The sequence below is a fragment of the Thunnus albacares genome, chromosome 15 (genome assembly GCF_914725855.1).
Source record: "Thunnus albacares chromosome 15, fThuAlb1.1, whole genome shotgun sequence".
Lineage (NCBI taxonomy): Eukaryota > Metazoa > Chordata > Actinopteri > Scombriformes > Scombridae > Thunnus > Thunnus albacares.
This window is the reverse complement of record NC_058120.1, coordinates 25,095,529-25,109,969: the sequence shown is the minus strand read 5'-3', so window position 1 is coordinate 25,109,969 and position 14,441 is coordinate 25,095,529. Positions and strand designations below refer to the sequence as shown.

The following is a 14,441-nucleotide window of genomic DNA, read 5'->3' as shown; positions in this document are numbered from 1 at the left end:
GCTTGTAGTTTACTTTGATGTGGACTCGCTCTGTGTGAGAGTTTTACCTCAGGGGAGAAAGCCTCCGATACTAACAAGGGTCCGGGTGGCTGCTCAGATCAGTGTAATGTTAGTCTGCCAGCGCTGGTAAGGAGCGTACAAGTTTAATGAACTCTCTGGCACTGTCATATAAACACATTCCTGCTTTATTAGTCCAGTATAACAACAGTAAAGCAATCTAGAGCTACTTCATTAAGTTTTATGCAACATCACACACACAGAGACTAAGCAGGATTTTTATTTTTCCAGAAAAGCCTGGCTAATAAGTTGTGTTTACTGTTTCCCACAGAAGCAACAGTAGATTGATTGGAATCAGTTAAAAAGCCAGTCCATACTGTTTGATTGAGTCATCTCTGCAGTAGTAGCATAAAAGCCCAAAAGCCATTTAAGATCCTAATAAAGCACCTTTCGGGGGTTACTCACTGCAGAAGTGTTTAAAAACCTCCCGTATTAGCGGCTGAAGTGGTTCTCAAGTGTGCACCATTCAGCTTCTGCACGTTTTCACCGCAGCTGAACGTTTTAGCAGCTGAGTTGACTGATTAGCAAACCTTCAATTAGAAGGAGGGGACTAATTGCTGAAATCAGCTGCTGTAATATCGGATCCGAATAGGAAAAAAAAAAGCGTTCAGTCTCATGGGGTATCCGAGGCACGTGGTTGAGAATTGCTGTGTTTTGAGATTCAGATAATCAGAATTCATGAACCTCTGTATTTTTCTCGATGGTCCTCAGAGGTTATAATGTGAAGACCCCCTAAAGGTTCCTCCGAGCACAGTAGTTAATACAGCAGAGACCGGCTGAGTGCTGTATAGCTTAATCGGGTATCGGAATGTAAATTTGACCTTGAATATAAAGTTGCACCATATTATACCGAAGAAGAAGATGCTACGCTTGTTATATGGAGACTAGTTTTTGGTTATTTTTATGTGTTCAGTTGCAGGATTATAGGAATCTCTATAGACTGTTGAAAGTCTTCAACTTGCTTATAAATCACTTAGAAAATTTTAAAATTGAGGCTATTTTTTGGAAAACTGACCCCATTATCAGTTTGTTTTCCTGTATTGTTTTATATTGTTTACAAAATTAAATTCTCTGTTGTATTTTATTTTGTAATGAGTAACAGAGTTGTTGCTGTGAAAGCATTAAAATGGAATGAGGTTGAAGTAACAGTAGTCAGAAACAATACTTATGTGATAAAAACACTTGGATACACTGTCAAATCATCTCTGTGTCCGCGGCCGCTCTGCAGTCTGAGGACATGCGTTGTTTTCCTCGTCTTTACGTCTGCGTTCGGGGGTTTGTGAGACTTCACAAGAAGCGTCGAGAAATTCACGGACAGACACGCGCGTAACATCCTCCTGTCATCTCTCCCAGTGTGTGTCTTGTTGTGACAGAGGATGCTGACTGTGTGTGTGTGTGTGTGTGTGTGTGTGTGTGTGTGTGTGTATGTGTGTGTGTGTGTTGGACTCCCTCTCTCTATTTGTGTTTTCACCTGTTGGCTTTCATTTGGGTGACGGAGCGGAACGAGGAGAGATGCCTGTCAGCTCCGAACCCGGTGACTCGCTGTGACGTCATTTGTTATGATCGCTGGAGTGTGTTTGTGTGTGTGTGTGTTTTGTATGTGTGTTTGTGGGAGGGTTTTTTTTTTTAACGCTCATGTATTTTATGTAAGTTTATATCCAACCTTACCCGCTCTGCCCTCAGTAACCTGGGATGCCTGTCTGCTGTGTGTGTGCATGTGTGTGTCGGTGGGGGCAGGAGGGGGGAGGGGGGGGTGAGAGGGGAGGTGAGGTGCTGCCACTGGCTCTTGCCACCACCCCCTAACCCCCCCCCCCCCCCCCCACCCCCCAATGCCTCCTGCGTGCTTACCAACTGTTTCATTGGTGCTCCCTCAGACACCAGTCTGCTCGGTGATTAGAGGCTAGGGGGGGTCTGCCGCCGTGCCATTGGCTGGCCTCAACACGCCGGGGAGGAAGCAGCCAGTCACCTGCTGCATCCCTGCTCAGTTAGTGTATGTGTACGTGTCCTTTTTTTTTTTTTTTTTTTTTTTTTCCTTCATAGTGAAATCAGGGACAGCAGAGCCACAAACAGCATTGTCTGCAGAAAAAGAAGCCATCACTTCAAAAAGCCAAGAGTTGCTCGGGGGGGTGTTGGAAGGGTGTGTGTGTGTGTGTGTGTGTGTGTGTGGACCGGGGGGGTTAGAAGAAGGGAGTCAGAGCCAACGTGGAGTGAGTCATGCTGTTGGGGGAGGCGGGGTTAAAGGGATGAAGGAGGTTGCGGGGGGTGGGGGGGGGGATGGCTGGGGACGGCTGGATGATTAGGGAGGTGAGGTAATGCCTCAGACCAGAGATGATGTCATCACATAATAGACAATACACACTGCATCATACCCGCACACCCGCGCACCTCTGCCGGCATGCGGCGTGAATAAATGAATGATGAGAAAATTTGATTGATCGCTACACAACGACTAATGATTGATCGCCTCCGAGCGACTAATGTGACAAGCAATAATTCTTCCAGCGTGGCGAAGGAAATGAAAAAGGCCAGACGGGCGATATTTTTGGCAGAAAGTCGATCTTTTCTTCCGGGCTGCTCTGATTTTGTTTTGATTGTTTTTTGTGTCTTGTTTAGTTTTGTTCCACCCACCAGAACTCTCTCTCTCTCTCTCCATCTCTCTCTCTCTGCATCTCTCTCTATCTCACTCCGTCTGCCGCCTTTTTTAAGAGGAGCAGCAGCCTTGTAGGCCGACAGTGCCACATTAGCGGTGGGTGAGAGCTTACACTGTTTGACAGGATCTCTGGAGCAACACAAACACCACCACAACCTCCCCCCCCCCCCCCCCCCCCTCACATTTCCTTAGGGTGGAATACAGTGGCATGATTAGTAACATCAAATAATCATCAAGTGCTCCAGCTCATTTGGACGACTTGGGATGAACGCCTCAATTAACTGTGTGGAATTTTTTTTTTTTTCTCATAACCGCACTAATAAAGATATTGAACTGAATAATATCAGCTTATAATGAACGATGTTTTAAAGCTACAAAGCGCACCCTATAATCTGACAGTGATAGTGCAGTGATACAGTGCAGCTAGAAATAACTGAATGGTACTGGTCTGTTTTTTTTTTTTTATTGGTTAAGGCGCAGCCACACATTCAAAAAAGAGAAGATGGTAAGACATGAATGAGTCTGAGTAAAAGCTCCTAAAAAATTAATAAGCTTAGGAAGTCCCTATCTAAATATATGCAAGGACAAGGAGAGTGATTGTGCTGACTCTGCTTTTAACTCATATGCTTTTTTTCCCAGTCTTTAAAAGTTAAAAATTCTGAACGAGACCCTTTCAAAAAAAACAAAACAAAACAAAACAAAGGCCGGCGTAAACAAAGACCATTACAAACATATATATACAAACAGACAAGACAAAGACATAAAAGAAGAGGGTTGGGGGGGGGTGGGCTGTTGATCATATATTCCCACACAATTCATCAAAGAATCACTTTAATTTGCTCTGATGTTGTTGTTGTTGTTTTTCATATAATCAAGCGCTCCATATCTTTATCTTTTCGTTAACCCACATGTTTTTTTTTCTGAAAGTAGCTGGAGATGTTGAATAATCTCGTTCCAATTGGCAGAGCAATAGATGCATCTCTTAGCAATAACTGGCAGGATTTCTACAAGTTTATTGTTTACCAGTTATCATTTACATTGGTAAATTTACCTAACAGGCACATACTGTATCTCAAGGCTCAGCGGGGAGGTAATTACATGTAGATCCTAGATAATGTTCTGACTATTTGTCTTACAAAAACCTACCAACTCCAGGATTTGGGTGAATTTCAGTTTTTAACTTCAACTGAAATCCACCTGTTTTACATATTCAAAGGACAACTGGGTAACTGGAAAACCATTATATGCTAAAGTAATAAAGTAAGGTGGTTTTAGATTTTCATCTGGGCAGGAGTGACCTGGTAAATGTTCATTCAAAGGCTGAAATAATAAAATATCTACCTCTGTACCATGGAAAACGTTTTAACATCTTGCAGTTCTGTGGTGCAACATTGTAGATAAATCAATGCAGAAATCTGTGAAATTGAACTATGTGTGTACTCTGTGTACATGGATGGTAAACGGATGGGAAGAGCAGCTGAGCGACGAGATCCAGAGCAACTCGTGTTAGAACATTGTCTCGGATCAGAGACGTGGATTAAAGCATCAGCAGCAGGATGACTCATCCACAGCTCTGAGAAGTTCTCCTCAGCTGTAAACCTCTTTCCACCTCCCCAGCCATACCAGCATGGTGTGATGTGATGGTCAGGTTGTTAATACCCACCCCCCCCCCTCTCCTTTCACTTCCTAAATTTATCCTCATCTCATCTCCAACCCCCCCTCCTGAAAAGATGACATCACCTCTGCTACTGGCTCTGCTCTCTAGTAAATCATCCTGCCACACATCGCTCCCTTCTGCCATTTTTTTTTTAATCCACCACAAAGCTACTGCCCTCAATTTTTTTTTAGAATCTGATTGGATTTCTAAACAAGGTGATTGAAAGCTGCAAGGTCACGGGTTCGACCCCTGCATCACTTGTCGTCCCTTTTTAGAAATGTCCAACAAGACAAAGGACCAAGAATTGGTCCGGAGTTGCTGTTATGTCACTGAACATTTTGTTGAAAAGAGAAAAGAGTGAGTCACTATTTTGACTTCCAAAGAAAGTGATTTTTGATGACAGTCTTTGTACGATGATGACTGAAGTGCTTGAAGAAAGCAATTGTCCTCATACCGCCTGATAAGCTAAAGCTGTAGAGGTTAAATCAGGATTAGAGTCAGGTTTTTGCAATGATCTCATCCTGGCTGCCCCCCTACAGTGACTTCCAAATATTGCTCACACACACACACACACACACACACACGCGCGTTATCCACAGTTGCACACTTTTCTAAAGATCCAGGTTAATTACTTAGGCTCTTAGTTGTGTAATGGTCCCGAGCCTGTGGATTGAGTCCAAGTGTGTGGGGGCTAAAGCTGCTGCTGTGTGGGTGGATGTGTGTCGGCCGGTGCTGTCTGTGTGGGCAAGTGTTTTTGTGTTTTTGAGCGATTGTCTGTCTGAGCTGAAAACGACTTTTCAAACTGTAGATGAGAACTCCAATAGGGCTCATGAGCAGCTAGCTAAAAGCTATTGCATCAGATTGAAGTAATACAATTAAGAATTGATGATTTTGTCAGGGATAGTGTTGTTCAATAATTTATTGTGGTGACACTGGTGCAGAGTGTTATTGTAATGATATGATATTATTCTGTGGCACAGGAGCTTGTTCATACCGCTGTGGTAGAGGGAGGTGTTGGATTGCATCGTTTAAATTCCAGTTCCTGGCCTGCTAGTTTGCAAATGTTGGCTGATATTAATTAAATACAGGCAAGTTCAAATAAACTAACAAAGCAAAAGATAACACAAAATAAACTGGGCTAAGCTACCGGCAAATCAAGATAAGCTAACTAGGCACAAAGTTAACAAAATATTAGCTTAGCTAAAGTTTTTGGTGATCCAATCTCAGTCAAAATGGAACAAAGCTGGTTATAGTACCTCTCCTCCAACAACAGCAAACAGAACACAAAGCTAATATAACATCAGTTGGGAGAATCCAACTTAAGCTAACAGGATATAAAGCTAACAGAACTTTAGCAAGGATAGGTTAACACTGAGCTAATATCAGCTATAAGGTGCCAGCAGCTGGGAAGGCAACTGTGAAGCATGTCCAAATTAAGAATCATAAATTATTGCCACAATTTGATAACTGTAATTGGAGGACAGGGTCTCATAGAAATAAGTTATAATGTCTTTTAAATTTAAGAGTTCAAGAATTTTCGTGAAAGTAAAAGAAAACACTCATGGTTTGACCCCTCCATGGACATACACCGGCTGTGACACAAAACATCTTGAATAAGCCATTCTGTTGAGATTTCTTCTGTTTTTTCCATTAACTTATCAGCCACTGACACAAACACATTAAAACCAAATTGTTTGTCTCTGCAGGTGTTTGGCAATAAGATGATCATCCCGTCACTGGACGGTGCCTTGTTCCAGTTGAACCGGGACAGGGAGAGTATGGAGGCAGTGCCTTTCAGTGTGGAGTCCCTGCTGGAGTCGTCCTACCGCATCGGAGAGGACACTGTCCTGGTTGGGGGCAAATCCCTTACTACCTATGGCCTGGGGGCCTACAGTGGCAAAGTAAGTACAATCATTTCAATTAACATCTTAATGTCAAATCATGCCAAATCTCACCACATCAACACAGTAGAATAACCCTTCTGTCATTTTTCTGTCTTCTGTCTTCTGTCATTTCAGCTTCGGTACATTTGCTCTGCGGTGGGCTGCAGTCGCTGGGGGGACGACGAGATGGAGACCGAAGAGATGCTCTTGCTGCAGAGGACTCAGAAGACTGTTCGAGCCTTCAGGCCCCGATCAGGAATGGAGAAGTGAGTTTTTATTCGATCGGTCAATCAATCTGTCATTGTCAATCAGTCAGTTAACCCGAGTCACGAAGCAGCTAATGCGTCTTGTTGGGTATTTCAAGGGAAAGGATCACAGATACTTGATTGACTTTCCGTCAGTGGTTTTAAATCAAGTCCTTGAACTGTTCAGTCACTTGCAATTAACGTTAGCAGCTTTTTTTTTTCAGTTGGTTGTAATAGTCTGATTGTTTTAATTGTATATGTTAACATAGAATGTTTTGTATTTAATAATCTCACGTTTGTTTTTTACTAGTTTTCTCAGTGAACAAAAATATAATAATCCATCTGTCATCTATAATTTTTGTCAGTGTGCTACCATCTGCTCACAGTAGGCAAAGGGGAAATCTGTATTTGTGTGTATATATATTGCTTACATTGGGATTCAACAGATGTAAAAGGCCACGAGTGATAGTTAATCAAAAGAAAAGAAAAATTAGTATTGGCACACTCGATTTTAATAATCAAATAGCATATTTACATCACATATTACAGTTAAAATAGCTTTTTCACCATCAGTATTATCACTCTTGACACTAGATGGAACTTCAGTGTCGGAAACTTCGAGTTGAAGCTTGTTCCCGAGACGCCGTCCGGAATGAATTTCCTGGAGGGAGAAGTCGTAAACGGTGAAGCCTGGAGGGAGAATCAACGGATCATCACTGACGAACCGAAAGAAAGGGAACAGACGAAGAACCAGCAAAAACAGAACCAGAATCTGGACCTCGTCATCAAAGTGTCTGTTCCTCATTGGAAGGTCATGGCCTTCAGCACCGAGCCCAACGGACAGCTGGTCTGGGAGCGTCAGGTGAACACGGTTTTAAAATCGATACGATTTAAATATTCACACCGATGCGGTATATTCACATTTGTGGCACATTTGCTGTTTTGTCATTGTTAACTCATCCTTTCTCACCTGTTTTGTGTTAGTTCTGCACACCCATCGCCTCAGCCTGGCTGGTGGGCGGGGGTAAAGTCACACCGATCAGCCTGTTTGACGACACCAACCAGCCTGAAACTGATGAGGAGGATGATGAGGACGGTCCGGAGCAGGCCAAAGGAGATGCAGAGTCCAGTGTTTACCTAGGTAAACATTACATGCTTGTGTTCATTACTGATGAGATGGTGCAATGTCTGTCTTACTTGTGTGACCATTTTCAGCACTAACCCTCTTCAGCTGTATATAACGTAACAGTGAATTCAGTCCAGTATAACTCATCTGCTGTTGGTTTGTCAGGGATGTTCCAGGGACAGCTCTACCTCCAGTCCTCAGTCAGGATCTCTGAAAAGTTCCCTTCAAAAGCTATCGGGTCGGAGAAAGACATAATCCCACTGCCCACTATCAAATGGAAGCCTCTAATCCGTAAGTTCACACCTTCTTAGTTCCTTTGGTAATTAGACAGAGCGCCCTAAGTTTGTGAAGGCATGTAGAGCCAGAGCAAAGTGACCAAAGACTAGTCTCATCATTGTCGGAACACAAAGCGAAACTGTGTTCCAAGATATATTTGAAGTCATTTAGACCCAGTGTCTCGCTGTGTTCTCTGTCGCTCAAAGCTTTACTCGTCTTTATTCCCCTTAATATATGACTAGCCTGAGAATGTTCTTCAATATTGATCCCTCTTTCTACTGAGATCAAAGAATTTATTCATCTTGTCCTTGACTCAGATTCCCCATCTCGGACACCGGCCCTCGTCGGCTCTGATGAATTTGACAAGTGTCTGAACAATGACAAATTCTCCCATGAAGAATACAGCAACGGAGCCCTGTCCATCCTTCAGTATCCATACGGTAAGAGCCAAATCCTGGATCCAGACTGTAAAAAGACACCAATAAAGTTCCTAGAGGCACTTAGAGCGTACAGCAGAGGGAAGTAAATTTGCTGAAATAAAACCGTATTGACTGATTTACGCCTCTCCCCTCTGTAGACAACGGTTACTACTTCCCCTACAGCAAGCATTACCGGGAGAAACGTGACAGCGCCGTAAGCCTGATAAAAGGAAACGGGGCAGGCGCCGACAGCCGCAGGAGAAAGGACCCGGTGCTGCTGCTGCCGTGGTGGAAGGAGATCCTCGGCACCATCGTCTTCTGCATCGCCGCCACTACCTATATCGTCCGCAAGTTCTTCCACCCTCCTGCCCCTGTGGCCTATGTGAGGGTAAGACCGCAGACATGCCCTACTAACAGAGACTGCTGGTGGTTATTCTTAGTCATATGTTAATGTGAAATCTGAAACCAGAGTACAGTATGAAAAATAGCCTCCATGTAGTAGGATAATCCATCAAAGTATGGATGAAACCTTCTTTTTATTTTTGTCAAAATCAAATCAGAACAATCACTCAAGAAATATTAAGATGTAAATAGGCAATAACCTTAACTGACACTTATAGTCAGGTTTGAAAAATTTCCTTTATAATAAGTATATCCATTATATAGAATTGCCTTGTCTTAGACCGAGTTCAGTACATTTTTTGCCTCTTGTACCATATGTTTCCTGTGGCTGAGAGACCTTGTTCAGATGTGAAGCTCGTGTTTTTAATTAAAACTGTGCACCATTGATGAATAGTCAATCATCGTCTCTCTCTGTTGACCTCCTCCTGTTCCCTAAAGCAACGGAAAGAGTCGGAGACTCAGTGCCAGACAGACTGCAAGTTTGACCTTGAGGTTGTGGAATCCAAAGAGCCGGTTGTCATGGAGACCCGTTCCAGCGAATATGTGTCCAGGTACATCATTAACACGCCGTGAAAGATGAGGCAGAATATGCTCTGTGTAAATCGTTTTTTTTTTATCATGACTCAGGATAACTTCATGTAACACCACTACAGCGCTGGGAAAATGTTTTTGTCCTCACACTTGAAAGTCATATGGAAGTCTCACTCATTCAAGGTGTAGCTACGGAAATTGGCACTGTTACCATGGTGACCACCGGTCTTCCAGACTGTTTTGATAGGACAAGGCAGATGGGAGATACGAGTCGTAGTTGTGCATGATTGGGTAACTCAGCTGTTTGCCATCAAATGAAAATGACCTTGGCCCCCGCAGACCCCACCCCGCCTCGCAGCATCTGCCACAGGGTTGGAGTGTCACTTTACATCACCGTCAGCACATTGTCAAAAGTTTGTTGTTATTTTGGACATCCCAAATATGATCAGTACCCATAATTCATGGGCTGCCACTGACCTCCGGAAGTTTGATTGATGAAGAGCGCATGTTTACGTTTGATCTGAATAATGTGGCTTTACCGACCCAAACTCACGCAATGATCTGATTAAACTGTAGATATTTTTTTTCTCTCTCTCTCTCTCTCGATGTCATCTCTTGCTCCGTTTGATCCATCCTAAAATGACAAACACCCCACCCTCCCCTTCCTTTAAAGTCACTGCCGCAATCCATGTAAATTGCATTTGCTGGAGAGAACTGTCCCTAAATAAAACCGGTGGCTGTTGTGGCAGCTGAGGCAGGCATGAGTCAAGATCATTAGGAGGGACATAGAGATCAGGAATGAATGCCTGAATCACATCTGCCCCCACATTTCCTTAATAAGCCAGCCTTTAATCCCTGAAGAAGCCTGAGCAGGGATGCTTTAAAAGGGTGTAGATGATGATAAGTGTTATCACTCAGCAGCAAACTGAATGATTTTATTTCTTCAAGTCTTCATTAAATGACAAAGATCTTTCCAATGATGCAGCTGCGTGAGGTGGAAAATAAATGATTTGATAGCTGACATATCTGACAGTTATAGTTATATAAACTGTATACACTAAGTCATGTTAACCCTACAATCAGCCTGCTAGAGAAATCTTAAATACACAAAATTAAAATCAAGACATTTCTCTCCCTCTTCAGTTTTGCAAGTCAAAATATTTTTTTGATGCACCGTATTAATGTGAATTTAATATTCTTTAGCTGTAAGGTGGTAATCTGCAAACTCAGCAGCCACAGCAAGCCTTCACAGGTGTTTAGCTAGGAGTAATTCCTCTCTGGTAATCATCCCCTTTACCACTTTATAAGCCTCTTTGACCACAGTGAACTGTATGATCCCCGCTCTTTCAAATTGTCAGGCATATTTCTGATAACACACAGCTCCTTTCTGACACTGACAGCATAGGGATTTTTTCTTTGCATGATGACAACCAAAGCGTCTCTCCCCAGGTATCTGACTGACTTTGAGCCGGTGCAGTGCCTCGGCCGCGGGGGGTTCGGTGTTGTGTTTGAAGCCCGCAACAAAGTGGACGACTGCAACTACGCCATCAAAAGAATCCGTCTGCCCAACAGGTAGCGACTTTTACTGATCACACCAACGCAGACTTCCTTGCTGGAGGCTATCGGCTCCTTTCCGTTTTCTTTAATGTAACTGCGTTTAATCCGAGTTATGTAAGAAGCTAAGTTACCTGTTGAAACACAGAAAACAACGTAAGAGACATCACTGACATTTTGGTACAAATGTTTATTTTCATACTAACAAGCATGGAAATTTAATTTTTGGCTGCAGCCTTGTTGTTTACTGGTGCATCACACAGTGCATAACAAACTAGCGTATAGTAGTGGCCAGTATTCAATTAAAAGCTGGGAAACACAAGGGTGGATAAACACAGTGTAAGTGGATTACAGTCATTTAACAAGAACAAAAAGTTAACAGAGCAAACAGAAGCAGAAAACAAGGAGACTTCATACTAAAATATGAGCAAACTTACTTATCAAACATAGGGAATTAGGAATAAAGGCCTCTCTCTAATATAAGCAATAAAGGTCTGTTACCATCTGCAGTTGAGGTAAATAAAGGCCCCGCCCACTATTAGAGAAAATATGGTAGTTAATTACGGTACTGTCATTACAATCAGTCAGTATTATGGAACAAATCCTGATATTTTTGTCTTAGTACCAGTCAAAAGTTTGGACACATCTTCTCATTCACCTGAATGAGAAAGCGTATCCAAATGTTTGACTGGTAAGGCATTGAGTCAATAATCCTAATCAAGTCATTAGGAACACAACACACACAAACAGATAATAAACAGCAAAGTCCAATCTGAGTTGCGTCTAAACCCTCAAATCCTGAAAAAAAATAGTGACCCGACTGCTGAATAAGGACTGTCGAAATGAAAGTGATCGCCATGAATGTGAGCTCAGTTTTCATGTCGTGCAGGGAGCTCGCCCGTGAGAAGGTGATGCGTGAGGTAAAGGCCCTGGCCAAGCTGGAGCACCCGGGGATTATCCGCTACTTCAACGCCTGGCAGGAGAGCCCCCCCGAGGGCTGGCAGGAGGAGATGGACCAGAGGTGGCTGAAAGACGCCAGGTGAGACAGGGCTTTTAAACCTGTTATCCTGTGTAGCTTAGCAGGTCATACATGGTACTTACACTGGCAGAACAGAGGTCTATTCACCAGCAATGGCATCCACACAAAGGAAGTGTGGTTGCACTCTACTGTTATTGTGTTGCTTTTTATTTTAAGCAATTTATAAACTATTTTCTCCATATATTTTGAACCATTGCAAAGTTGTCTTTAATGAATTATGTGTAATTTTACATAGTGATTATTTGAATGCTATCTGATTGTACCAGTGGGCCTGGCAGCAACCACACTCCTTTCTCTCTTTCAGTACCACCGACTGGCCAATGAGCTTCTTGGACCACATGGAGGCGCTGTCAGTCAAAGTGCCAGTGTCCAGCTCAGTCTCACCTATCTGTGGGCCTCAAGGAGATGTTCTGGAGGCCTCCGTCGATGCACAGGCCCTGCTCTCCAGCAGCGCCAGCGGTGCTGTGAGTTTCAGTGTTGACGATGGAGACCTGTCTTTCCATCCCCTCCTGGGTCATGACAGCTTGATGTCTGAGCGGGACAGCCAGGCCGACCCGGACGCCTCGGACACGCCGCACTCCTTCGAGTTGTACCCGCCGCGCGGCCCCAGCGACTGCACCTCCTCCTCCTTCGACATTGTTTTTGAGGATTCGGGTTGCGACCGAGACGCGGACGCGGACACGGACTCTGCCTCCGGCGCGGCCAGTCCAGGCACAGTGACGGAGAAAACCAGCTCGTCTTCCTCGCACACCAGACGACAAGAAAACATCCCACCCTCTTCTTCTTCTCCTCCACGGCCAACGTCGCTCGCTCTGGCTCTCCCCACAACTCCTGCAGCCCAGCGAGCCCAGCCTTCTCCCAAGGTCAGTCAATCATTCACCGAGTCAGATGTAAACACTGTTGTGATTCACCTTGTTGGAGTTTATTTTGGGGTAATGACCGGCACCTGCATACGTCCTTACTGTTATACTTAAAGCTTGATTAAATATTGTCACAGGTTATATAGCAGCTGGAAGACTATTCTATTTTTTTGTCAAATAAAAAGTACTGAATTCAACCCGTCCCGTCCTGCTCTGTCTCCAGGTGTACCTGTACATCCAGATGCAGCTCTGTCGGAAGGAGAACTTGAAGGACTGGATGGCTCAGCGTTGCCTCCCAGAACAAAGAGAGCACAATCAGTGTCTGGACATCTTTGTCCAGATTGCGGAGGCTGTCGACTTCCTGCACAGCAAGGGGCTCATGCACAGGGACCTCAAGGTGAACACACACACACACACACTCTCCACTGGAAAGGCAAAAGAGCATGTATTTGTAAAGTAATCATTCCAGTGTATCTCCTACTGAAACCAAATGTAAAGCGATAGCAATAATGTAAAGAAATATAAATATTAAACAGAATCACTGATAAGGCTGCTTGCTTATTTCATTTAATATGTCCTTCAGCATGCTCTTGAAGGGCAAACTGAGTTGAAAGCGAGTTTTATAGAAAATCATTTGTCTTTTCAGCATAAACCTTATACTGTATAGGGGCGGCAATATTGGAAGAACCACTAACTCTTAGTGTAATTCACAATTTTGCCCCAAACATGTACATTATCACTGTTTTGAAGTCATCTCAGTCCAAAACGTAGGCACAAAATACAGAAAAGAGCTGCAAGCAAGAGAGTTGTGCAAAGACAGATGAACTGCTATCTAAATAAGCTCTTCAAAATTCAGTTACCTACTTCTTTTAAAGCAAAAGCACCTGTTTTGGTTTGATCACTAGAATATTAGTGTCAACAGGTTCATACATCAGTTATTCTCTATGCTCTCCGCCTTCATGTGTTTAATGTTTGGTACGTGTTGCATAACGTGTTGCACTTGTGTTCCTCCTCCAGCCCTCCAACATCTTCTTTACTATGGACGACGTGGTGAAGGTGGGAGACTTTGGCCTGGTGACGGCTATGGACCAGGAGGAGGACGAGGACGAGCCCAGCGCGCTGACGCCAGCTCCGCTCCTGACCCGGCACACGGGCCAGGTCGGCACCAAGCTCTACATGAGCCCAGAGCAGGTGAGGAGACATTACAGAGCAGTAATAATGAAGGACACATATTACAGGAGATATAAAACAGATAACAGAATAATTTTAGTGTTGATTGCCACTAAAACTAAAAACTCAATGAATTTTCTTTAGCGGTAGCAGGTTGAGTTTGATTCTGTTATTCTATAGTTCCTACATGGCTGGTAAGTTGATCTCCTGCCTTTTTAAGATATGTATCTCTAATGCCATCCTTTCTTTTTTGTTCTGGCAGCTATCTGGAAACTCATACTCTCACAAAGTGGATATTTACTCTCTGGGTCTGATCCTGTTTGAGCTGCTGTATCCTTTCAGGACCCAGATGGAGAGAGTGAGGGTGAGTCAGCAACACATGGACACATAACCATAATCGTCTCTTAATTTCACTTCATTTCATTTCCACGAGTGTTGTTATTCAGCGATAAATTACCCCGTAGCTCAGCTTTTAAAGCTGCCCAACACATATGTTATGTCTTTTTGTATTTCCCAGTTTATAATATTAATGCTTTCTGTGTGAATAATTATATTAAAAGATCAAGAAATAC

The 14,441-nt window shown here is 43.4% G+C and overlaps 1 protein-coding gene across 1 annotated transcript in view; it reads left to right on the top strand.

Moving 5' to 3' along the window:
* Nucleotides 1-14,441, top strand: part of eif2ak3 (eukaryotic translation initiation factor 2-alpha kinase 3) — a 30,710-nt gene that overhangs the window by 11,584 nt on the left and 4,685 nt on the right. Inside the window, exons 3-16 of the mRNA XM_044374188.1 lie at nucleotides 6,071-6,265; nucleotides 6,383-6,513; nucleotides 7,087-7,354; nucleotides 7,477-7,633; nucleotides 7,784-7,909; nucleotides 8,212-8,334; nucleotides 8,472-8,701; nucleotides 9,154-9,266; nucleotides 10,696-10,818; nucleotides 11,690-11,839; nucleotides 12,144-12,702; nucleotides 12,923-13,096; nucleotides 13,717-13,890; nucleotides 14,132-14,233. Coding sequence (XP_044230123.1) covers nucleotides 6,071-6,265; nucleotides 6,383-6,513; nucleotides 7,087-7,354; nucleotides 7,477-7,633; nucleotides 7,784-7,909; nucleotides 8,212-8,334; nucleotides 8,472-8,701; nucleotides 9,154-9,266; nucleotides 10,696-10,818; nucleotides 11,690-11,839; nucleotides 12,144-12,702; nucleotides 12,923-13,096; nucleotides 13,717-13,890; nucleotides 14,132-14,233 — 2,625 coding nt within the window. The remainder of the gene's footprint in view (nucleotides 1-6,070; nucleotides 6,266-6,382; nucleotides 6,514-7,086; nucleotides 7,355-7,476; nucleotides 7,634-7,783; nucleotides 7,910-8,211; nucleotides 8,335-8,471; nucleotides 8,702-9,153; nucleotides 9,267-10,695; nucleotides 10,819-11,689; nucleotides 11,840-12,143; nucleotides 12,703-12,922; nucleotides 13,097-13,716; nucleotides 13,891-14,131; nucleotides 14,234-14,441) is intronic.